The sequence below is a fragment of the Meriones unguiculatus genome, chromosome 2 (genome assembly GCF_030254825.1).
Source record: "Meriones unguiculatus strain TT.TT164.6M chromosome 2, Bangor_MerUng_6.1, whole genome shotgun sequence".
NCBI classification, from domain to species: Eukaryota; Metazoa; Chordata; class Mammalia; order Rodentia; family Muridae; genus Meriones; species Meriones unguiculatus.
In genome coordinates this window covers 25,998,245-26,024,738 of record NC_083350.1, presented here as the reverse complement: position 1 = coordinate 26,024,738, position 26,494 = coordinate 25,998,245, and the positions used below count along the sequence as shown (strand labels likewise).

Sequence of the window (26,494 nt, the reverse complement as noted above, 5' to 3'; positions counted from 1 at the left end):
AGGAAGAAAGAGAGAGAAAGAGAGAGAGAGAGAGAGAGAGAGAGAGAGAGAGAGGTGTAGTATGTTATAGGGTGTGTGTGTGTGTGTGTGTGTGTGTGTGTGGTAGTGTACATGAGTACAGTGTGTGTGGCCACCATAGCACCAGCACTGAGTGACAAGTGAGAACAGCTATACCCAGCTATCGCGATGTTACTGCAGATCCAAATTCAGGTCCTCGTAATTACTTATTTTTGAAAACACTGAAACTACACATGTATCCTGCATAGAGAAGTCAAAGTAAAAACAAAGTCTGAAAGCTGTTTCCTGGGCAGAAACTCCTTCCTATTGGGTAAGAGACCATGGGAGGGAGAAATGAACATAACTATAATTTCTGTCTCCAAATTCTTAAGAACTGGATGCGGTTCATAAGCTATACTTCTCAAATCTCCAAAGGCGTGTGTTATGGGTGTGATGAAGCATGGAGGCAGACAGCAGGCTGTGGGCAGCTCTCTCAGCCACATAGGGAGATATCCTTAAGCCAGCAGCTGAGCTTGGGTCCTCAGGTTTGTCATCAAAAGAAGGCAAAAACTTCTCAATTTTATTTGAACTTTGAAGATGCAGGTGAGGGATATAAAATCTTCATTCAAGTTATTTAAAACTAATGAATAATAAATATAATTGATACTGGTAAAACAATAAAACATTACCTTACAACCCAAAATATCACTGACATTTTAATTATCAAAGGTAAAGTGGTGGGGCAGTAGAAACTATAAAAATTGCTGTGCCATTAAAGAAAGTGCAGGTGATTATTTGTTCCATACTGATAATAACTGGTAGGTTATTATCATGTTATAGGATCTATAGCATGTTATAGGGTCTATAGATAATCATTATCCTAAAGATGCCCCTTAAGGGGGATTAGTCCTTGAGGATTAAAATCTCCTGGCTTTTGACAAACATATTACTCACATCTCAAATTTTGGATATTTAAAACGTGTTCATGTAACAGTTGATACTTTTTCTGCTATGACTCTCGCTTCTGCCCAGAGTGATGAAACCACTTCAGATGCCAAGAATCATTTATTATACATTTTCCTTCCTATGCTCCCATTACAGCTAAAAACTGATAATCATCCTGTTCATACCAGCAAAGACATCAACGAAGTTGGCAATTCATGGATTGCTAATCACATTCCTGGAGTCCCTTACAATCGACAGGACCAAGCCAATGTGAAATAACAGGATCAAATACTTAAATGACAAATTTCAGAAACAAAAGGGTCTTGTACACCCACCTAAATTTCCACATACTATGCTACATTTAGCCATCCTAACTTTTGTTTTAATTTAAGGGATTCTGCCTTTTTTCTGCTGCCCGAAAGCATCCTTCCATAAAGCATAAAGTATATGCCAAATGGAGCAGAGCTTCCACTTGCCCTCTTCCCTGGGGATTTCCCCACTAACAAAGCTTATGCCAAAGATAAGACGAACAGTGTGGGGTACAGTGGGAACTGCTGCTGTTGTGAATGCTTTTCCTTGAGAGTCTGGGAAAAGTGGGTTTTAACAGTTCAAGGTCCACTACGAAATCACTGAATTATGGCTTCATGGCTGAGGTATCGAGATACTTTCTTCTAAACAAAGATTTACATAATTTACTAAATTTACATAAATTAATGAAAGATAAGCACTTCTAGAAGGAGCCATGGATACTGTAATCCACATGGCTTGATCTTTGAGCTGCACCTTATTTCCAGCTGGTTTCCAAGACGGGAGCATCTGGTCCAGCTGGGCCGCATTTCCCAGCCATGTTCTCACTCACTCAGGCCAAGCCATGCCCATCCTGAGAATTGCTCTCGTGGCCCCCGCATATGTCTCTTCGCCAGTGGAAATGGGAACCTTCTCAGATCACCAAGATGCAGGCCGCTCTCTGAGTTCTATCCCTTGATTCCAGGCCAACTCTGCTTTCGTCTACATGGCCCTTGGTGTTACAGTCCAGTGCTGGGCACCCTGCCCTGTATGCCCTCATAGTTCAGTGGGCTTCTCTAGATTCTCTAAGAGACACAGTTTAAACAACCGCTTCTGCATGGTTGCTTCTCCCCTCAGTTACCTCAGAGAGAGCTTTTGTTGACTCAGAAACATGTGCCTTGAGGTACTTAAAGACCATGGGCTGTAGGCTCCTTCTGGCTTGATGGGCAGGATAAGTCAGTGACTTCATGACACTGCTCAGTGACTAACTGACTCAGGGGCTCTAACCAGGACAGGGTACATTGAGACTCTGCTGCTTGCTGTCATGCAGGAGTGGGCAGGGCAGCACAGCACGCAGGTGGCACTGGCTGTGACTATGCCTACCTCAAGAAGAGTGAGAGCAGATCTCGGCACTCTGCAGTGGGAATGAGTACACTCCATTGCCTTCTAGGCTCCTCCCCTGACTTCCAGGCAATAAATAGAATCGGTTCATCTATTTGTATTACCTCCCCCGATATACAGATGACCGACCGTGAAAACACACCATCGGCATCCCTCCCAGTCAAAAGACAGTGACCACCCTCTCTGGTGTGTCCCAGGGATAGTGAAAGAACAAAACAGAGAAACATCGGCTCTGCCTACCATCATTTTTCTTCAAGAAGTTAAACACCTGTGTTATGAGAGCGCTGGTGACCATCCAGCAGCCTGGGACAAAGCCCGAGCTCTCAATTTCACATCTCTAAGGACTGAGGTTTCCTTGTTCTCCTTGCACTGTGGTCTGTGTCCATTAGTGTTTCAATGCAAAAACATCAGGAAATGCATTTCAATTGCATTCTAGCCCATACAGAATTCAATTATCTTTGTTGAGTTTTAAGTAAATAAATTTAGCTGGTCAGAACAACGTGCAGAGTATTTCAGGCCCAAGTATTTCTCATGATGGCTGGATGAAAGCACTCTTTTCTCCCTCCACGGCAAGCAGATTGATATGCTGGGTCTGGCACAAGCCCTTTGCTCATGAGCTTGTGAGGCCCAGCTGCGTCCAGCTCAATGCTTGAACGTCCCTGTGTCACTGGTGTGTGCACCTGTCGGTGTTTTCCTTCTGCTCCCTAACCGCCATCCTCTCAGGCCTCTTACTACTCACACAGCAGATGCGTGGAAGGCAGGGGAAGACGCTTGTGTCTGGCTTAGGCCTCTGCTCTGCTGTGCGTATGTCCTGAGGGGCTCTATAGCTACCCAACGCGGCTGAGCACCATCAATCTGAAAAACCCCAAATCCAAATTGTTCAAGCTTCTGCAACTTTTTGAGTCAACAAAGACCTAAGTGAAAAAGCGAAAGTTTTCTTCATGCATGAAATTATACAACATAGCCTACAAATTTTACTTTCTGGCTATGTGTGTACCGAACGTGAATGGATTTCAGGTTAAGACCAGGTCCAACCTTCAAGCTATTTCATTATGTGCACTAAAATATTGCACAGTTTTTAAAATGTTGAAGTATAAAAAATGACTTGTGGTCTCTAGCATTTTGAATATGGGGTATTCAACTTCTGTTCATCTTCCCTGAGTCCTAAAATTCCTATGCAAAAATTTGAAAATGCTAAATATCACTGCCTCCTCCTTCGACCATGGATGCCAATGTCTTTGCTGCTAGAATAAGATGGATGGCTTGTTAGCTTCTAGTAACTTTAGTCCCATTTTACAAAGGATAGCTCCTAGAATTATTCTAATAGGCTAAACAGTAAATATAACCTATTACCAAAAGATCATGATTCTTTTATATGATGCCTCTAAAATGAGAACAACTCTCTATGTAATAAGAGAATTTGAATATTCACATATATCCAAAAAAAAGTGATTACTTAACCTTAGATCCTCCATAGGCTGTGGATGCAGCTCAATGGAATGTTCTGGTACCAACTAAATTATCAATCAATAAATCATGAAATTTGCAGGTACATGGATGAAACTAGAAAATATTATATTGAGTGAGGTAACCCAGACCGCTTGTTGGGGGTTGGTCTGGTGCTATGTATTCAGATGCCGATTCCAGTGCCTGGAGATCTGGTTACCAGCCTGCCATGGGTATTGTTATTAATGTTGAGCTCTCCCCTGTACCGATATAATGAGAAGGAATGTTCCTTAATTATCCTTGACTGGCTGATTAAAAGGCCTACACCTGGGCAGGGCACAAGGTGATAAGATGTGGCCAAAGTTCGAGGGCCTTGGGCACAGAGGGATCTTGGGAAGGACACAGGGATGAGGAGAAGAGGAGAGGCACACCAGCATGGGTTAGATGCACATGGCTGATTGGCATAAATGGAGGAAACTGGCCCAAATAAAGAACGTTAGCAAGTATTTTGTGATTAGGGATGGGAGGTAGCCCAGATAGGAATGATTAAAGCAGATGGCCTGACATGGGGGATTAGAAGTGATAAAGATAGTTTACAGGGTTAATATCTGCCAGGCCCCAGGTGAAATAAGGCTATTCTAATATCTATCAGGTGTCTGTGTCTTTTATTAATTCTGATAGCGTGTTAAATAATACCACTGTAACAATTATAAGGCTAAGAATAAACATTATTAATTTGATACCTTTTATTTTCTGCTACACCCAGATGAGCAATGCTTCATGTTCTCTCACATCCTCAGGTCCCAGCTCCAAATCCTTAGGTGTAAGTATACAATTTGGACTAACTACAGGAACCAGCAAAGTACACAAGGACCAAGGTGGAGGGTTGGACAGGGAATGGTAGGAGACAGGTGATGTGAAGTGGGAAATGGAATAGTGGGGAGGAGCCTCCAAAGAGAAGGAAAGAGGGTGATCAATACTGAAAAAGGTGGGGCAGGAAACAATAACACCGAGGTTGAAAGCCTCAAGGTAAATTATTTATGTATATCTAAAATATAGACAATGCGCATATGTGCATGTTTATATATGTATGCACACATACACACACATCTTGAGGTAAAGCCACGTGTGCTGATAATGCTCCCCACAAGAACCATAGACCAACAAAAACAAACAAACAAACAAAAAAGTCCTTTAAAATGATTGGTCAGCATAGTACAAGTGACTGTTCAAACTATATAGGTTATAGATGTAGCCCTTGGTTGCCTGTCAAGGGTTGTGGGTGGGCCCTAATTGCCTAAGACAACACACATAGGACACAGACTTGGAGTCCTTCAGACATAGGAGACAGATGATAAGCAGCATGGTCCAGGAGTGATGTCAAGTGGTGGAAAGGAGCTACGCCAACCCTGAACGCTGGGAGTACTGGTCAAAGCTTCTGTGGGTCTTCTAACCGCTGAGAGAGCCGTGGCTGAGGTAGACAGCAGAGGAGACAGGTGGAAACATGGTATGCAGCACTCGTGGTAGGTCTGTTTGTCTCCTCTACCCATTCCGCATGGCAGGAGGCCACAGGCTAGGAGTCCAATGATGTCATGATTTGTTAGGTAGTTTGTGTACATTTAGGAAGGCTTGTATAAAATGTGTGTGTATGTCTGGGGAATGGAGCATTTCCCATGATCTCAAAGGGAAAACTAAAAGCTCCTATTAAATCTACTTCATAAAACCTGCCATTTTTGTCTGAGCAAAAGTATCTTTGTTTCTGGCTAAGCTGTGTCACTGATTATATCAAAAAAATAAAGAAAAAAAAACCTTTTTATGTTGATGAAAGCTGTGCAAGATCTGATTTCAGAATGTACATAGAACGCAGATTAATACATAGACAAACCCCGAGCTTGCATGTGTGTACCTGTGGACACGTTTCTCCCAGACCCTGCCCTTCACAGACCCCACGCCTCACTTCTGCCCGGCATCAAACAGCACGGCTTGCCGCCTCCTGCTTCCGCCCAGCAGGCAGCTAACACCCAGACTTGAACTCCCCAAGGGACGTGTTCCACAGCTTGTCCATTCACACCGCCAGAGAAACCTAAGCCACTGTGAGGACACCTCCCACGCAGAGCAGGGTGCCAGTGTCAACACCCGCAGAGCCCGCTTCGGTTCCGCTGGCTGTCATCTACTGCGGCCTGGACTTTGTGAGCTACAACCGCTCGGTCTGACGGAGACGGGGCCCCAAGGCCGGGAGATGCTTCCGTTCAGGCGTGGTTTGAAAGAAAAGGAGTTTTAATTGATGGTTACATTTTTTTTTTTCTCCTAAAGAAAACCAGATCATTTTACCAAATGCCTATTGAGTGGTAGCGCTGCTGGGATGGCTGAAGGTCGAGCTGGTAATTTCCCACGCTGGAAGCCGAAGTTCTGGGTAAAACGCAGCAGTTCAAAAATGTAAATCTTCTGCTTTCATTACATACATGCATACCACACACCACACACACACACACACACGCCACAAACACACACGTACCCATCCCACACACTCATACCACACACATCTACATCACACACAGTTACACCACACACACACACATACTACACACACAAACACACTACACATATACAAACACACTATATACACACACACACCACACACACAAACCACATACACACAAATACACATACCACACTCACACACATACCACACATACAACACACACATACACACACCACACACACACAAATCACATACCACACTCACACACATACCACACATACAACACACACATACACACACACCACACACACAGGAAAAAATAAAGCAGAGTATCTTCTCTCTCTTCCTCCCTTTCTCCCTCTCTTCCTGATTCCCTCACTGTTTCTTTATCACCTTCTCTGCCTCCCACCGAGCTTTCCTCTCTCTCTCCCTCCTTCCCTCTCCCTTATTTCCTGAACAAAGCCTCTCACTAAACCCAAGGCCCACTGCTTCAGCTAGGAGGCTGTGAAGCTGAGATCTCATGATTCGTTTGTCCCCTCACTCTACCCCCCACCCCCAGTCATGCTGTTCCTGCTGCTGGGGCTTTTGAGAGATCTCTATGCGTCAAGAAGTCCTCTTGCCCACTGAACCATCTGCCTAGCCATCTCCTCTAGCCCTACTCCATTCCCTTACTTTGACGACTCTTATAAATTTAAAGTAGGTTGCTAAACTTTTCGGGATGTTTACATACCTACTGTGTGAAAAAAATTAGGGGTCTTTCTTCTAGAAGTCCAACATTTATTGTAATGAACTCACAAGTGAAATCATCGTGAAGTTAGGTTAAGATAGTTAACCTAGCACTCCAACAAGTGCTTTCATTACAACAGAATGATTTCCATTCCATTGTGGGTTTTTTTTTGTTTGTTTGTTTTAAGACAGGTAACATAAGTGCGGGGTAAATCATTTAATCAAAAGGGCCATACTGCATTACCTTTGTGTGAAAAATGACTGTTGGCTTAGAAACCATACTGCTAAGCTCCGGTTAAGGCCACCCCTTATCATTTTGTAGACATGATTTGAGATGATTTGGGGCTCATGTTGTTGTTGTCATTCTTGTTATGCTATGTTTTGTTTTGTTGTCTTTCTGGAGGCTCCTCCGAGATGCAAGACAAAGAAATACACATCTTGATGTAAACAAATACATTTGTTATTATACATTGTGGTTCACAGACTTATGGCCTCAGCTTGAAATTTCAGAAAAAGTTCGCTTTGAAAGTACAAGCCACTTTTTATGTAAAGAGTGGGAAATAGTAAGAGCTGGAGAGGACAGGAACTCTACAAGGAGAGCAACAGAACAAGAAAATTTGAACACAGGGAACTTCCCGGAGACTCATACTCCAACCAAGGACTATTCATGGAGATAACCTAGAACCCTGACAATGCAGCCACTTCTGATGAGAACTGATAGACTAAGATCAGAAAGAAGGAGAGGAGGACCTCCCCTATCAGTGGACTTGGGGAGGGGCATGCATACAGAAGGGGCGGGAGGGTGGGACCGGGAAGGGAGGAGGAAGGGGCTTATGGGGGGATACAAAATGAATAAATTAATTAATAAAAGTTAAATAAAAAAGTGTAATTAATAAAAGTTAAATAAAAAATTAAAAAAAAAAGAAAGTGCAAGCCATTATTTTACTCAGTGGTTTTTTTCTGTTAATTCTTGGATCTAAGCTTCTGTGTGGAGAATCATCCTTACGGCCTGCATTTTCATTATTTCAAAATACTGTGCATAACATCACTCAGTTGGTAACTTGTAAAGCTGAAGAATGAAAACTTTAAATTTCACCTTAAATTCTCAAAGGACTTATTCATTCTCCTAAAGCAAGGCTGAAGGTAATGAAAATGTATCGAGAAGGACAAATTCCATGAATGCAGGGTCTGTGTCAATGACCGTAATAATTACTTAAAATGTTATTTGCTTATCAAACATCTGTTTAATCTTCTTTATTTCCCTATCTTGTGGCTAGAACCAAAGGCTATAGGTGACAAAGAGACTTTTTTTCCCAGGAAGCTCAGGATAATGTAAGACCCAAAAGGCAAGACAGGATTATATGGTACACAAATCACTAGAAATGTGATCATTGCTTGATCCTGGAGGCAGGCAGGCAGTGTTGGAAAACGGGAGAGAAACATTTACAGGGTAGCTTTCAGAGTGTGTAAGTTTTGAGATGAAGTGGATGGGCACAAATGACTGGAGTGTCCTAGAGAGAATCACAAGTTAGGACCAAATGACAGAACGGGAGCATCAGCCAGCTTTGTACAACTGTAAGAGGACACAGGAGACAGGCGACCTTATAAAGAGATAAAGAGAAGGTTTGTTTGGTTTAAGACCTTCGAAATCTAAAAGGGAGTGGCCCAGATGGCTTGTCCTCTGCCAAGGGTCTAGTAATAGAACGTGTAATTGTTTTTATTTCCTTAGATGAGGGGATGAGATGAGGGTCGTACCCAAGCTTTACAAATATATGGCTTGAGCTCAGTCCAGATCATTTCTAACTATCACTAGGCCTAGGCCTAAGCTTCTAGCCTCCATACAATTTAAACTTCTGCAAGCCCAAACATAGAAGGCTTTAGCTTCCAGCCTCCATCTGCTAACCTAGGCCTAGAATGTTTTCAGCCTCTCAGATTTACTGCTGAATAAGCGCACCCTTTCTAGTTCATTCTGAACCCCGGCTGGCTGGTTCAACTCAGCTGTTATGGCTCAAAACTCTACTCCAAGCTGACTGACTCAAACTGGCTTCTTTCTACTTCTCACTGAATTGGTCTGCTTGGCAAAACTGCCTCTGAACTCCACGAACTCAACAGCACACAACCGAATTTCACTGAACTGCACTGTACTCTTGATCTCTATTGTACTGTGTCCATAAACTCCCCTACTCTTTCTCTGCAATGATCCTAAGTAGTTTCTCCTTCCTGCTGGTTCTTCTGTCAAATCTTTCTCTGATGCCTCACTTTGTCTGCTCCTCAACTAGACATCATTGTTTGTGATTAAAAATGTATACTAAATTCTAGGCAGAGGGATTAAAGGCGTGTCCTAGCTATATTCCAATCAGAGGGATTAATGGTGTACATTCCAGCCAGAGGGATTAATGGTGTATACCAAGGGCATGTCTGTATACCAGCCAGAGCACACAGACCTAGGTCTTTGGATGTGATCCCTTGCCAGAGCAGCCATGTTGACGGATTAAAATTCCTCTACAAGAATGCAAATTCATGGCAGATGGCAATGACAGGGCTATGTGTAGGCTGAAGGACTACATGGAGAAAGCTCTTCAGAAAGCAGAGAGGCACCCAGAGATAGACTCTGACTATTATAATTTTCTGTCTCCAGAAATACCTCAGTCCTTCCCAGAAGGCAGCACCCCTTACCACCTACTGTGACAGCCAGCCTGGAGACCAGACCTCTAACACATGGAGCTTTGGGAGACCCTTAAACTAGAGCTGAACAACACTGCAGGATGAAAGGACTGGTGTGGGAGTGACCTTCCTGAGCTGTGCTACAGCAAGATGGGAAGCTTACTCATTTCCCAGGATAGCTAACCAGTTAATTTGGTTCACCAAGGCCGATGGATACAAGATGTTCCAACAACAGAGCAGGTAGGGATCACCACTTATTAGGGCAGTTGAGTCAACTCCGTAGCTAGAGGAAAGAGACTTAGAAACAGAGCTGTGTTGATGGGAAGGTCAGAGGAATGACACAAAGAATAAAGCCCTGTCATCTTTCCTGTATAGCAGGAATGGCGTGCCCTGGCCACAGGTGACCTCACCATCCAGCAAGATGCTATGAAGTAATGATGAGAAAATGTTAGATCTCTCCTCTCTGGTCCTGTTGAAGACCGATCTCCAAACACTAGCCAAATGCCCTGAGCACAGAGTCATTCGTTCACTCTACCTCCATCTGATTAACTCTCTCATGTGGGTACTGGGGTATGAAGATCTGTTGGTCTTAAATGCTTAAGGACTTAAGTGCTAAAGGAGGAGAGACCTAGAAATGAGTTTCCAGATAGTGTATTTCAGCTCCTAATAGGAGAACTTGAGAGTTGTCATGGGAAAGTCTCGGCATCAGCTCAGAAAATGCCTCACTAAGCAGCCAGCGATAATTAAGAAGTATCCAGCAAGCCTGACAGCAGAAAGAAGTCTGCAGTCTCTCCAAAGACAGAACCAAGCCTTTGAATCATGTCTACCCACACTGTGAATAAATGTAGGAGAACTTGTGTTCATTGTAACAGGCTATTTTTAGCATTTTATTTTACATTATAAAACATACTTTAGAGTGACAAGCTGTTTCATTCCACAATCATAAGAAAGCACTGGACAAAACACACATAATAATGTTAACAATGATGTCATCTGAGCCTTGGAGTGATAACACACATTTACTGAGAATAAAGTCTTGGCTTTTTAAGTGAAAATGGGCAAGAGATCAGTAAAAGCCTGTTATTTTTAAACAGGCAGCAGTCAGCTTGCCCTGAAAGCAGGAACCTGTCGTTCTGTGGGCAGGCTTCTGGGCTCCAGGCTAATTACCTGATGAAAAACTTTTCTCAGATGAAGCCCGCAGCTTACTTTGGAGGGAGAAAACAGCTCTAGACCCTGAATTCTGATCTTACAGTGGTGCCTTTTGCCAGCATCCCTAGTGTACCTTTCTGCCTTTATCCTAAATGCTACCTATGGAGTATGAGATGCAGTGACAAATGCCTCTTGCAGGTAGAAGCATTTAAAATCCAGTGCACAGGTTTCCGAGCTCCTTGTAGCTTACTGAACCATGAGTACCACCACTGACACTTGACATGGATGTTCCCTGCCCTGCAGAGTTCCAAGGTCTTCATCACATGTGTCAAAATGAAAACCAAACGTGTGCTGTGTTAACTCACTGAGGATATGGGCCATCCTTGTTCACAACACTTACTCAGAGCACACAGAGTGCCAATAAGTGGGCACAGGCACACCTGCCTAGCCCAACTGTGAATAGGTTGGCAGACAGCTATGAGTTATGCATATTTATAATCATAAGCTTTGGACGTTTGCACAAAAAGGCATGGTTTCTCAGTGAATATGTTAAGCATGTCTCTTCTATAGTGACAAACAGCGTCTACTTTTGTTGTGTGGATATTAATATTGTAATAATATGTTGGACAGGACAAAACAACACAGGATCCCACATCTAGGGCTTCCTTCTTAGGCCATAACATACCACTGTACTGGTAATGACGCTCCCAAGGAAAAGATGCAATTGTTTGAAAGTTGAACATGGATCTAGTCATGTCAACTGTGACAACGTAAGTTTGTTCTGATCTTGTGCATACAGTCATGGGGTATCCAGAAAGGAAACATCTGAGTGTATCTCACAGGATGGTCCTACTATGCATGGGGAAGGCAGCTAGAGCAGACCCCATTGGCTTTCCTTTCAGCGGTACACTACCAGCACACCAAGGCTGAGCCTTTCTCCTTCTTGGAGAAGTTTTGAGTGTTCATCTGACAACATAACTTCTTCCCTTTAGGTGTGCACACTTAAAAAACAGTTTGCTGCCCAACAAGTAGATGAACAAACTTCACAAAAGGACTTAGACATAAAAAGACCATCACCTCTTACAACTATCTAAAGGATCTCAGACTTTATTTAAGGTAAAAAAAATAATTGAATTTCATAAGTCAAAGATCTGATTAACCTTGAGGAGAGAAAAGAGCAAAGCCATATTTGATAGCTCTGTTGGCCATCTCCACACCTACAAAAGTACAATAGCTCCAGAGCATTACATCTGTTCCATTTTAAGATGTGATGTAATACACAAAATGTTCCTTTCCCTTAAATGAGAAAACATAGCAGCATTTTATGACAATATTTGAACTTGAATAATCACCAAAACATTCTCAATAGATCTTCGATATAGGCATCAAAAAACAATTGGCTGAGATTCCAATTCAAAAATAAAGATGCCACTTGCTATGTGTTCTAATGTTTGTTTTTTTTTTTATTTAGAAGCATGTGGATTTAGGGAGGCATTGGAGTATCAGTATTATACCATCTGGTTTTATTCAACATAGTAATAAAATAAGAATAGTCAGTAAGACTTGCAGCATGAAGATACATCTCCAGAGACATGGGAACAGGGGAAACAAAACAGAAAACAAAAGAGACTTGTAATCCCCAAATTATACGTGATACAGCATTTGAAATATTTAAAAATATTTTTAAAAATTCAGCATTTCCTAGTATTGGGAACCAGGAACTCCTGGGATTAACTAACACAGGTTAACATGAGGGATCTGCCTCGATGGAAAACCTGCACAGTTTCTTTGAATCTTTGTTATGTGTGAGACCATAGTCCATAGTGGGGGTTGATAAATGATGGCAATGATCCAAACCTGCCAGTTGCCTGTTTCTGTAAATAAAGTTTTCTTGGGATATAGCCAAACCCACTGTATCTAGCTGCAACCTGATCCAACAGCAACATTAAGAAGTAGCAACAGGAGTTTTTGTCTTAGATTGCAAAACCCTTAAGAGGTGTGTTTTATGTCTCTTTTCATTAAACTTTGCCAAGTTCTCATCTATGAACTAGAAATAATTTGGCAAGTGTTTGGTACATGGTAGCTGTTGTCATGGAATCCTTCATTACTCAAGTAAGAAGTTGGTGTGCTGAAAGCCAGGAGTTAAGCTTATTTTTAATTGTGAAATCATGTGGAAGTATCTCAGGAGAAGCTCTCCTACAAAGTGTTTTGCTTGGTAGATACTGAAGAATCTCAACTTGTTCTTTATGGAAAACTGGCTCAAGGTAAATATTTGGTTTCAGACATCCCATGGTCCCTACCTGCTGCAGGAAGTGGCTGGTGCACTCTACCCTCTACCCTGAATTCCTCAGCCCAGGGCCAGGGCTTCCCCTCTCCCAGAGGCCCTTTACTATATAATCCAGACATTTTGGTTCATCTGCCCCTTCCTTCCTCCCCCTTCCTTTGTCTCTCTTCCCCCTTCTCTAACCCTCCTCTCTCTCTCATCTTACTCTCCTTTCTCTTTCTGTGTTTTTCCTCCTCTTCTCTCCCCTCACCTGCTCTCCTGCCTCTTTTAATAAACCTGCATATATATATATATATGTATATCTATGTATGCATATATATATTCAGCTTGCCATTAACTTATTCTGTTATTTCACTCAGTAAGTATTGTTAAAGGATACTTAGATACCATTTCTTTGCAGATGGGCAAAAAAAAATTTTCAAGAGTGACAGCATACTCTGACACCAGGGAAACTGACCTACATGGCTGACGGTAGTAATGGCACTAACTTACAGGAGAGAATTTGGTGTATTCACCAGTATTCTGTGTGCACTTGCTCCCTTGTTGTACTCATGAGTCTATTCTCAAGATACTTAGAAAAAAACCCAAAACAAACAAACAACAACAAAATCGTGTATACAGCTGTTCATGGTAGCCTTTTTCTTTTCTTTCTTTCTTTCTTTCTTTCTTTCTTTCTTTCTTTCTTTCCTTCCTTCCTTCCTTCCTTCCTTCTTTCTCTCTCTCTCTCTCTCTCTCTCTCTCTCTCTCTCTCTCTCTCTCTTTCTTTCTTTTCTATTCTTCTTCTTCTTATCATTATTATTACTGGTATGTATGTGTGATAGTGTTACTTACTTGTCAACTTGACAGAACCCATACTCATCTGAGAGACTAGTCTCTGGCCTTGGCTATGAGTAATTATCTTAGTTGGGTTAACTAAGGTGGGAAGATGCAGGTTAAAATAGGGAAATACAATGCTCTGGGCCTCTAGTCATGGCCTGAATAAATGAAAGAAAGAAAGCTGACCACAGGCATTCATTCTCCTCTTTAGTGACTACAGATTTGACGTGGCCAGCTGTTTCTAGCACCTACTGCCTTGACTTTTCCATAAAGGACTATACCTTGAACCATGAGATAGAATAAACCCTTTTTCTCTTAAATTGCTTATGTTGAAACATTTTATCACAGGAAAAGAAACAGACAATTTCTAAGAGTAAAAGACTGGAAATTTTATATATGCAAAGAGAAGTTAAACTACTGAAGTGATATCAAACTGTAAACAATATTTTATATGTTATCATTTAAAGAGAAGAGATGGGCGTGGTGGTGCATGTCTGTAATCCAGAACTCAGACAGCCAGAGGCAAGCAGATCTCTGTGAATTCAAGGCCAGCTTGGTCTACAAAGTGAGTCCAGGACAGTCAAGGCTACACAGAAATCCTGTCTCAAAAAACAAAACAAAACAAAAACCCAAAACAAAACAAGACAAAAAACCAAAAACCAATTTAAAGAAAAGAAAACACTTTCAAACAGCAGTAGTTTACACTCTTTGGATCATACGTATCAATGGAATAATAAATTAAGCTATGCAAATTCTGGAAAGTACATCCCATAGTCTGATTATTAATATCTTGTTAGTATTGTCTTAAAAATAAAACATGCAATTGGAAATGAAACAAGCAAGTTCAACAGTCAATGCTTGCAGTGAAAAAAAAGATGAAAGTCAATAATCAGAGAACTTGAAAACTTCCTAAGGTTACACTTAAATTAAAAATATTCTAAATTCAGCATTTATTTTTTTCAAAGAAAGTGCGTTTTCTAGTGCCAGCTACTGGCAGGACCCAGAAGCAATGATACACCAGAATTACAGTGCATCTTTAGAATTAGATGTAGTTTCAAAGCATCATTCCTCAGAAGAGATACAGGACTCTCTAGAGGGACAGATAATAACCATGCCATGGCCCAACATGAGACAGCTCATTGTGAGAGTAACCGTGAAGCTCAATGGGCCTATCAGAAGGACAGCAAGATGTTGTGGAATTGTCCCCAAACACTAAAAGTGAAGCTGCTTGAATTTACAGGATGGAGTAGATAGAATAAGAAGTTATGCAACCTTGCAGAAAGATCCAGAACACTCAGCATTCTCCACTCTATAAGATAGCTAACTAGTGCAGTTTCTCCAAAGGTCAGTGATGAAGAAAAGAAGCCAGGAAGCATTGTGGGACACTGATGCAAATAAAGAAGCTATTTAAACTAAGAAAAGTGACATTTTTCATAAGATCAGAAAATGTAAATGTCAATTGGGTCTCCAGTGAGTCTAAGACACTATTATTTTCTGCCTTAGGAATGGTAATTATATTACAGTTTTGGAAGAAAATGCTCCTTTTGTTTCTCAGAGCCTAATGTTTGCTCCCTTCAGTCCAAGGGCAGGTGGCTCAAAGGAGAAGCACTGACCACATAGTGCCACAACCTTCCAATGCTCTGGGAGTCATCTCTTTTTTGATTTGGGGAGATACTGGCTTGGGAATGCTTAGGAGAAAGTGAGATGATCTCAACATTGTCTTAGAGCTTATAAGATGTAGCTGTTTTAACATTTGGAAATAATGAATATAAATGTACTTGTATTAAAAACAAGGCAATGAAGGCATTAGCAGGTCAACTTTACTTGTTAGAATTCTTTAATTACAAAGCTCATCTTTCAGACTGTTTTGTGGTTCAGAAAGGGTTCTTACATCAATGCTCAGTGTCTTCTTTAGTTCTCCTCTTTGTAGAGGCAGGGATTTTATCTTATTTGTATTTTGTATTGTATTTATTTTGTTTGTTTTTAGTGTTTGGTGTTGTTGTTGTTTGAGACAAGGTCTCATATAATTCAGACTAGCCTCAAATTTGACATGTAGCTAAGGCAGATCTTGAACTAGGAATTGTTATGCCCCATTTGTGAGACCTTCAAAGATCACCAGGAATTGACTCCACTGAAAATACATGAGGGTTTATTGGATACATGCTTGATCCTGGGTCGTAAAACTTCCTATGGAAGCAGGAGAGGAATGCAGCAGGGATGTCTAGGGTAACAAGGTTTTTAAAAGGAAAAACTGCAAGTAATGGATTACATGCCTTGACATTACATGATTGGGTAAGAAAAACTGGCTTTTGAAAAGATTGGTTTACTTTAGGTGCCAATACCATAAAGGGTTCTGGCCTGGCCATCTGGGCCAGTTTCCTAGCAACTGTATCTCTAGTGGGCAGGAAAAGAATGTGGTAAGGCTAGTTCCTCCTCTGCAGGTGGCTGGACATGTCTCCACCTGGTTGGTCTTTGTTCAGTTTTGTGCTTTAAATTTTAAACCAATACCCACTAAGTTTTAATTCTTTGGCCTCTCAGAAACTTCCTGCCTCCATCTCCTAAGTGTTAAGATTACTACGAAAGGATTTTATTTAAAAAAAGCTCTAATTTTACAAAGACAGGGAGGTTCAGAGATGTAAAATGACATCATGTCCTAGGCCACAATGTCACAGCAGTGACTATCGATCCACAATAGAAAAACCACTTAGAATAAAAGTGGACAGTAGTGGCTAAATGTGGACTGTGCTAAGCCCTACTTACCTTTCAAAGCCAATCTGCCTGAAGGTCTTTTCCCACGTTGAGCCTGCAAGGTAAGGAGACCACAGTCAGCACACTCATGGACTCAGTTTCACTCTTGCTGCTTCATACTTCCAAGGAATGACTTATTCACTCAAAGTCATCACTTTCAGTGAAATTGATACAATGAAAGTCATCAGAAAAGAAAAAAAGAAAGTCATCCAGTCTGCAGATGGCCTGTGTATATTTGTGTTTTTCCTTTTGTTTCGAGTTCAATTAATAATACAAAGAAACAGAGATAATCAGATTCATCACATCAAATATTCCACATTCCTTTGTAATGCAAACAAAGACTTGAAGTCCTCACTCATGGTTATTTCGAAAAATATAGCAATGTATTGTTCAGCTGAATTGAATACTGTGTAATACAGCATCCGTGTTTATCTCTCCAATCAAATTGTAATTTGTACTTGACCAATGCCCCCACACCCTCTCTATCTTCTGATCACCACCAATTTATTTTTGTTTCATGAGATAAAGTTTTTCTAGATGCCACAAATGTTACAAAAGCAAAATAAGACAAACGGGATTGTACCAAACTGAAGCTTATAAGTCACCACACTTGAGACATCTCAGTGTGTCCAGCTGAGTAAAATGTGAGTCTCATTCTCATTAAAAATAATAAAATGGGGGCTGGGAAGATGGCTGAATACTTAAAGTATTTGCTGTACAAACATGAGGATCAGAAGATGGGATTATCCACGCAAGCAACAGAAGTGCCAACTGTTATTAAATAATATTCTGGTAGACATTGTGTGTGTTAAGGGTTTGTGATAACCCATAGTGTTTTGTTTTTTTTTTAGAAACATCGAAAGCACATACACTTTATTTTTTTGTACATCAAAGAAAAAAAATTTATTTATTTATTTATTTTCAATGCAGTTTATTCAGGAACCTTGAACAATCATCTGACCCTGGGGAAAGCCAGCCCACAGCTTAAATAGCCTCTGGGTAGCCAACCCCAGCGTGCCACCTGGGCAATGCAGATAGGTCCACATACATGGAAGCAAGCCAGATCCTCAGCCTTAGCCAAATGTGGAGTTGTTCGTGACAGAGAGCACTCACCATCGGGAAGGTGTAAGGCGGAAACCAGCTCCATCTTTAAGGCATAGCATTCTGCAGCTCTCTACAGTTCCCCCTTTTTGTTTTAGACGCATCAGGCAAGAGTAGAGGTCTGATCTCTGATATTAGAAATAAATTGGGACTTTGTACTGATGTTCATTTAGGTGTCATCCACCCAAAGAGCATCAGCAAAACTGAAGTCCAAGTGGATCAAAGACCTCAACATAAAACCAGACACATTAAATCGGCTTGAAAAAAAGTGGGAAATACCCTAGAACTCATTGGTACAGGGGAAAACTTCCTGAACAGAACACCAACAGCACAGGCTCTAAGAGCAACAATCAATAAATGGGACCTCATGAAACTGAAAAGCTTCTGTAAAGCAAAGGACACCGTCATCAAAACAAAGCGACCGCCTACAGATTGGGAAAGAATCTTCACCAACCCTTTATCTGACAGAGGACTCATATCCAGTATATATAAAGAACTAAAGAAGCTAAAAAGCAGCAAACCAAGTAATCCACTTAAAAAATGGGGAACAGAGCTAAACAGAGAATTCTCTGTAGAGGAATACCGAATGGCAGAGAAGCACCTAAAGAAATGCTCAACCTCACTAGCCATTAGGGAAATGCAAATCAAAACAACCCTGAGATTTCACCTTACACCCATGAGAATGGCCAAGATCAAAAACTCAAGTGACAATACATGCTGGAGAGGTTGTGGAGAAAGGGGAACCCTTCTGCACTGCTGGTGGGAATGTAAACTTGTACAACCACTCTGGAAACCCATAGTGTTTTTACAATTTTATTTTAGTCGCTATGGCAAATATCCCCTACCTGGCCTTCAGTTTTTAAGTTGTGTATGCATGAGCTCATAACCATGATAGAGTACCTCAGGTTGTTTTAATGTTGTTTTATTCTGCAAGCACAATTGGAGACTTAAACCTTGAGTCTCCAGAGGCGGCTAGGAAGATTTTCACAAGTCCAAGGCAACTTTCTTGAAAACTCTACCTCAGATGCTTTCTCTCAAAATCTCCACACAAATGTTTAGGGGCAGGTGGAGGACAGGGGACTACACAAGACTACACAAGCCAGGGGTGGCTGGACTAATCTCAAGAGAGGTTGAGTTAGGCATGAGGGACCATAAGGCAGTGCTCCGCAGGAGGCTGGGTTTATGTTAATTGGTCACAATGGAGTATTTTAGATCATTTTAAAAGCCCACAGTGAAAGTCTAAATTTCAGAAATGAATGATATACTGATTTAAGTCAAGTGCAGATGTATTTTTCTGGAATGATGTCACTGGGATGCCATTGAACTCCAGTTTTGCTTTGTGAGTGAGACTTAAATCTAACAAGTCCAGGCATTTCTCTTGGCCCCCAGCCCAGAGACATGACCTGCATATAAATATCTTCTGTTCTGTGAATGTCATGCAAGACAATGAAGGATCCTTATCTCAGTTCTTCAAAGATGATCTACTATAGAAGCCCTACCTCTTCAGACAACGGTGAAAAATAAGTGCCCTTGATAGAAGTTGTGTGCTTCAACTGGCCACAGCCTAGACCACATTATGAGGTGGGAACAATGACTTCTACAAGAGGGTGAAGCTGATGGTCAGGAGTGGACAGGGGGTGGGTAGCAGTGATGGTGAAGAGCAGTGATGGTGAAAGGGCTTGATGCTATTCTTCCTGACTTCTGCTTCCAGTGAAAACCAAAATATCTTATTTTTCTCCCACTTCCATTCTTTTTCCAGATCTTTTCAATGTATTCTCAGTTTTTTCTTCTTCTTTTAATTCTAAGAAATACCCTTTTCTTAATTGATTTCATTTATTGTCAAGGCAAAATTTAAATGATTTTGAATAAGTAGCTTTCACTAAGAAATAGGCCCTAAGCAATTTCTGAAAAACATAAATTTAATCAAATGGGCAAGAAGAGACCGTAGTTTTTGGTTCAAGATGTCTGGTATTCTTTGGGGGAAAAAATGTGGTTAAGCCACTGGTCCATGCATCATGGAGACAGTAGCATGCCTTCTGTCTGTTCTTCAGTATCTTGATATCTTTCAAATCACAGTACTTGCTCACCATCTGCATGTGCTAGAAATGAGTCTGGATACATTAAAATATGGCTTCTGACCTTAAGCTCCAAATACATTAGAGGTTTGGGTTTTTATGTTCCTTGGTGAGCACTTAGTCATGATAAAACAAGAAATTCTCAATAAATGGAACAGACATACCCAGATCCTCTGGCACAGAGAATATTTTTGGCAGCTCATTATGCAGTTGCTGAAGAATTCTTTTAAAGCCATTAGCCCTGGTCTATGGAGGTAAGCTGATAGTATTCGCCTTTGCCAAAGCAGCCTTATGTCAAAAACAGCAGAGAAAACAAAAGTGCACGGCGGACTTCCTCGATTGAACACTTCAAATGATATTCACAGGGGTCCCTCACCTGTGGTTTTCCATGCTGCAGTACCAGGAACCCACAGCCGTCTGTGGTCTAAAATATTAAATGGAAAATTCCAGAAGTAAACGGCTCACAAGTTTTAAATGACTTTCATTAAGGTGGATTGCCATAATTATTCTACTTTATGAGCTGTTATTGTCAGTAACTTTATTCAGTCTCGTGTAGAAGTACCATGTTATCACAAATGTGTATATAAGAGAAAACACTTAAGTTGTCGGGTTTTGTGCTATTCCCATCTTTACATCCACTGGGAGTCTTAGAACACGTCCCCAGCAGTAAGGAGGGTCATTGCACCCCACAAAAAAGTCTAAAACAGAGCATACTTTCTGAAGGCAGACAATGCAAAAGAACTGATAGCTTAAAGAGATGCAATTCACAACGGAGGTGTTTTTTTTTCCCTCCCTTTTCAATGTAATTAGAAACCCTGAATTATGATTCTTCGCTTTTAAAAACTGCCCATTAGTGTTAGTGCACCAACATCCTATTCAACAGTTGTCATGTACAGGGGAAGACGGTAGAGTATGGATGGAGTCAAGCCAGAGTCTAATGCTATCCACATGAGAAGGCAGTTCCAGTACCAGCCAGTGCATCCCCTGGGTGAGAAAACTCCACAGCACTTCCGAGCATGTGGTAACTCCTAGAGAGCACACTCACATCGTCTCCCCGACAGACACTTCAGCAGCTGCTCCTTTCAAGAAATGTTCTTCTTCTCGCCTCTCAGCCTATAGCTCTGTCAGCTTATTAGTTTGTTTTTTTTTTTTAATTACAAGGATGTATTTGTGCATATGTGTGTGCTCATGTTAGCGGTGGTGGGGACATGTTCACACTACAATCCAAATGTAGAGGTCAGTGGACGACTTGCGGGGTTGGTTATCTCCTTCCAACATGTAGATGTTGGAGACTGAACCCCAGTCATCAGGCTTTGTAGCAATTATTTTTACCTGATTGTCCACTTTACCAGTGCCTTATTAGTGAGATTTGATAATTGTCAAAATAGATCTTTTCATATTGTATATTTTTATTATGGTTTCTCTTCCTGCAACTCCTTCCAGGTCCTTCCACTTTCTCACCCACTCAAATACACAACCTTTCTTTCCTTTTTTTCATTAAAATACAAACAGGTATCTAAAATAACAACAATAATAACAACTGTAAACTAAAAACAAACAAACTAGAATTGGACAAAATGGACAGAGAGGAAAGAGCCAAAGAAAAAGCACAAGAAACCCATACGGACACTATGACAACACACATTTGCACAAAAGGAAAAAAACCTGTGAGAGAAGAAGCAAAACTTCCAGTTTTGTATTTGTTTACATACTTCTAGGCATGGAGCTTCCCCTTAAGTGCGGTTTGCATCACCAGTGAGATTACATTGGAAAAAAAATTAACCTCTTCTTTGCGAGTGGTTATCAACTTGAAGATAGCTTTTGGGTTAAAAATGGTGGGCTTCTGCTCACTTCCCCTCTCAGCACTGGGATCCCACCTGGCATAGACCAGTGATTGAAAAGCATGCAACAGTCTTGTCAGAGACAGCCCCTGCTCCCCTTACTAGGAAACCCATATAAAGACCAAGCTGCCCATTGGCCACATATGCGTAGGGGCCTTGGTCCAGAACATTCATGGTCCTTGGTTGGTGCTTCAGTCTCCACAAGACCCCTTGGGCCCAGGTTAGTTGGCTCTGTTTGTCTTCTTGTGGAGATTCCTGTCACCTCCAGGTTCTTCTAGCATCTTCCCCTTCCCCACTCTTCCACAAGGCTCCCTGAGTCCTGCCCAGGGTTTAGCTGTGAATCTCAGGCTCTGTTTAGATCTATTGCTGAGAAAGGTGTCTTCATCATTACCTCTACAGTGTTTCTTTTTCCATAAGTTAACAAGAAAACAGCTTACATCATTAAACTCATACAAAGTACTAGTCTTATACCTATTAGCCAAGTAAACTCCTTCAAACACCCAATGAGGTCAGTACTATTCTACTTTTAGGTGAGAAAATGGAGGTTCAGGTTAATGTTAACTTCTCTCTGCCTTGTCAAATGTTAGGCACTGTATTCAGGTACTGCCTTCTTTGACCGCTAGGGTGCTTGAACCACTTGTTGTGTCTCTCTGATGGTCTTACTGGAGCTGGCACTTCATGCTGACACTTCATTCACAACGTGAGGGGCTCTACTGTGCTACGGTGTAGACAAAATCTCATAACAGAGGCTGTACCATGTTTCTGGACTTCCCGGGCTCTAGAAGTGGGAGCTGTTTAAGATTCTATTCTTTACATTCTCTCGTTAGCGGCATTCAGTTGTAGCAACAGCTTCATTCTCAATCACTTTCTTATCATTGTCTTCCACTCTATCTGATGGGATTCAGTCTTTTATCCTACTTTGCTCTCTGGGTTGTTCATTAACTCTAGAAGTGGGTAAATTGCAGCCATCTCTCTCTCATCGAGCCTGTGGGTTTCCTTGATTTTGTTAAATAATAAAAATGTGCAGCAAAGTTTTAACCATATAAATAAATGTCAGTATGGACATGTGGTTCATTCAAGCTGGAACCAGGATGAGCTTCTTTTCTTTTTTTCTGTGGTATCAGAAAACTTTATTTGAAGGGGCACATGAGCATTCTAGTGACCACTCTGTTTCTACTTGTCTGTTTCCTCAGGCAAGTCACTCATGGGTCCTGCTCTTTGATATGATGATGAGAGGATTTCAACAGTGTTATTTTTTTCATAAATGTTATTGTCAGAAAATCAAAATTCTTCATCTTTGCATCACTATGGGAGTTCCTGTCATTACAATGTCTCCTTGCTGCTTCTTTTCAGCTGCCATTCTTTCAACCAATTTTGTACTAAAACTGTAGAAAAAAAGTAACTCAGTTTTACTTATAGTTTCAAGATATAAGAGAAAAGAAACCAGAATCAGACAAAGCATATGTTTCTTCTAGTTTAATGGTTTTATACTGTGTGTCTCAGACACTGAAATAATTTGAACTTAGACTTGTCTCTACTCTTTTGAAATAACTAGCAGAAAAGGAGTAATAATCTATGATGTGATGGCTTTGCCAGCATATTCCTATAAAACAGGAGTATTTTCATATACCATAGGAGCTTTCAGGCAGGCAGACATGCCACCTGGCATAGCACTTAGTGAGAAAGCGCTCAGGTACCAGGAAATTATTCACATACAGTCTGCCAGAGGCTTAATTTACATCATTTTTTAAAACTTTTGAAAGGAAAAGATTTTCAAACCTAGTTTTTTTTTTAAAAAGACTAAGATTAGCCGTGAATAGAATATGAAACTCTAAGAAAGTAGATTTTTCTTTCATTTGACCAATAGTGACATTCAAAGTATTCTAAAATGAGATACAAATCCCCTCATTAAATAATAGATTAGAAATAATCTTTGACTTCTGGTTTAAAATAGAATTTGACTTGCAGTCTGAAATGCTCCCATTGAAGGAGTTATAGACATATGGAAAACACACACACACACACACACACACATCAATTATCAAGAATCGTAGAACATTTAGCAGCCCGTCAATTTTACTGAACTATGTAGCTCATAGTCTAGAATTCTTTGTGTATCTCCCACAGAAACCGAGCAAACCTACTCCCCTTAAAGAATGTACAAATATATTTTCCCCACTGTCTTCCTCTAATTTAAAAACACCAACTTTAATATAAAGGGCAGATATAACTATCTTCTGCACATAGATGCTTTGTTTTGAGGAGGCCACATGTGTTTCACATCAATATCATCATCACCCTTCCTTTCCATGACTTCCTTCTTCACTGTCTTTCCACATCCAAACATGCATCCATACATAATTAGGCAATAGGAGGGGGGTATGTTTGGAGACCGATAGGCAGTTCGGAACCTCCTGGGATTGTATCTTTTGAGAAATAGGGGACTGGCCAATGAAGAAGTTATAAGAATGATTATGGACTGACAATTCCTGGTACCTCCCCAACATGAACAACCGGAAACAATCTAAAAGAGCGGCAAGTACAAGACTTTAAAGACACAACTTAAATGCAGTGGCTGGTTGGTAACTTGCATCTTTATATGGACACAGAGCAGTGAGGAAACTGACACTTAAAGTCCTCGTGTGACTGGTAAAATGATAGGTGACATGTTGTCATCGTCTATACAGCCTCATGACGCTCCGATGACGTGGTGCTTTCCGTTCTTTATGCGTCTATTTCAGCAAGAATGTGCATTTCTTTTATCACAAGATAGTCAAAAATAGAACCTGGAGAAAACCCACAGCATTTGAAAAGCAAGCCCAGAGAGGAAACTCAGTTTTTAAAAGAGAGGTACAAGAATGTGAATAGAGATGGTTTTCAGGAATGGGCGGCCAACTTTGGGGAGAGTGCTGATGTATCCGGGGCCTCTGGAAGAGTCAGTGACTCAAAGTAGTGACCAGGAAGTGATCCTCTGGCAGAGCATCTGCTGGGAGAACACCCACCTCCCTATGTTCCATCACCTAGGCTCCAAAATTAAATTCAGTGGCACGATAGGGATTATTGTGTGAAAGAATAGTTTTGAGAGTGGAAAGTTGGGGAGAGGAAACAAGGACAATTTCAGCTTCTAAGGTCAGTTTGACAGAGGTGGAAAGGCATAGTAAAACAGGCAGAGGTGGTACCACATAAATATGTGCAGGGACAGCTGGTGAAGTGGACCTTCCGATGTGGTATGTGAGTGTATTCATCGATCCAAGGGAATAGAGAAGACTGGGCAGAGACTGAAGACCCAGAAAGGAAGGGAAGTTCCAATTTCTCATCTGTAGAGAGAGATCAGATTTGTCATGGCCAGAGGAGTATGGTTTAGATGGAAGATTCTCAGAGGAAACAGGGAAGATGGTTGTGGTGACATATACTACACTATAATACTGTAAATGCAGCAAGGGATAACAGAGAATTGAGACTAATGTCATGCAGAACAATATGCTATGATATGTGAAAAAGGCCCCAGGGGGGGTTACACATTTGAATAAATATTGTTATCCATATTGCTGACTATTCTTTGCAGGGAACCATGAAAATACAGAGAAGCAACATGTGGCAAAGTAAGTCATGTTTTTGCTGATATAGAAAAGCATATCTTTATTGTTCAAGCTCAGCATGTTGGGCTGCTCTTGTACTGCCTCCATGGTACGCTCTAAGATCTACCTAACAAAATTATCTTCTGATATACATTTGTAGATTTGCCTTCTGCCTGTTTCCAATGAAAGGTGACTTCAGAAGACATTTCCAGTAACTGCAATTTCACTTATTTCAAGGCCAGGTGTGTGGGAGTTTGATAAGTCTCTCAAGTATTACAGATGTTCAGAGAGCTGACCTCAGACTTTTACCACACTTACCATATGATGTATGAGTTCTTCAGCAGACTTGGAATTCTCAGGTGGCTGCAGGAGACTCTATGGTGCCTGCTCTTCTGTGAACCCCACGAGATGACTTGATATAAAAATTTAGTGACATAAAAACAGACGGACAAAGAACTTAGTAGGTGAAGAACACTAGAAAGTGCAAATTATAACCTTTCCGTGATTATTCTTCTTTGCTGGTGCACTTTCTGTCAAGAATGTAGGCAAGTCATAGCACCATGAAAATTCATAAGCAACCTTGACCTAGTCCAGCCTATCAAAGGAAAGCTGGATACAGGGAGAGTTCTTGTGATGAAGTCTCTGTGATGATCATCAGGAGCCTTGCAGTTTGCATCTTACACAGCACAGCATCTTTATGAGTTGATATGTAATTCACATGTGCTTACTCTTCTAGGCCTGACTATAAAACTTTTCAGAGGACATTAGCGGCATAGCTTTCATTACTCCTTTTACTAGTTTGCGGCTGCATATGTCTTGAATCCGTTACAGACCTAAAGGTGAATATCCCCTGTTGTGATACCTGTTTTGTTGTGTTCACTGAAAGTCATTAATGAAGTAAATACCTGGAATTCTGGCGGGGAAGATGACATCAATTCAGCCCTTGTGGCAAAAATGATTTTGGCTTTGTATCTGCATGCCAGACCTTGCTATAAATCAGCTATCATACTGGATCACACACTATGGGTCCAAAAGTTGGTCAAGGCGTCTTCAGAAGGAGGATCAACACAACTACAATCTCATTGCACAACTACAACCAAAATGTCTATGTGGTATCTCACACATTAGTAAGTGTAGGTAAAAGCCACAGACACGAGGTTCTTGACTAAGATTTTTCCATGTCTTTATTTTTATTTATGTGTATGTGTGAGTACCTGTATGAGTATATGCTATGT

At 41.0% G+C, this 26,494-nt stretch overlaps 1 protein-coding gene across 4 annotated transcripts in view; it reads right to left on the bottom strand.

Annotated features, from left to right (window-relative positions):
- Positions 1–26,494, bottom strand: part of Piezo2 (piezo type mechanosensitive ion channel component 2) — a 358,636-nt gene that overhangs the window by 141,550 nt on the left and 190,592 nt on the right. For all 4 annotated transcript variants that reach the window (XM_060377179.1, XM_060377181.1, XM_060377180.1 and 1 more), the window contains exon 4: positions 16,677–16,719. In XM_060377179.1, the coding sequence (XP_060233162.1) occupies positions 16,677–16,719 (43 nt within the window). The remainder of the gene's footprint in view (positions 1–16,676; positions 16,720–26,494) is intronic.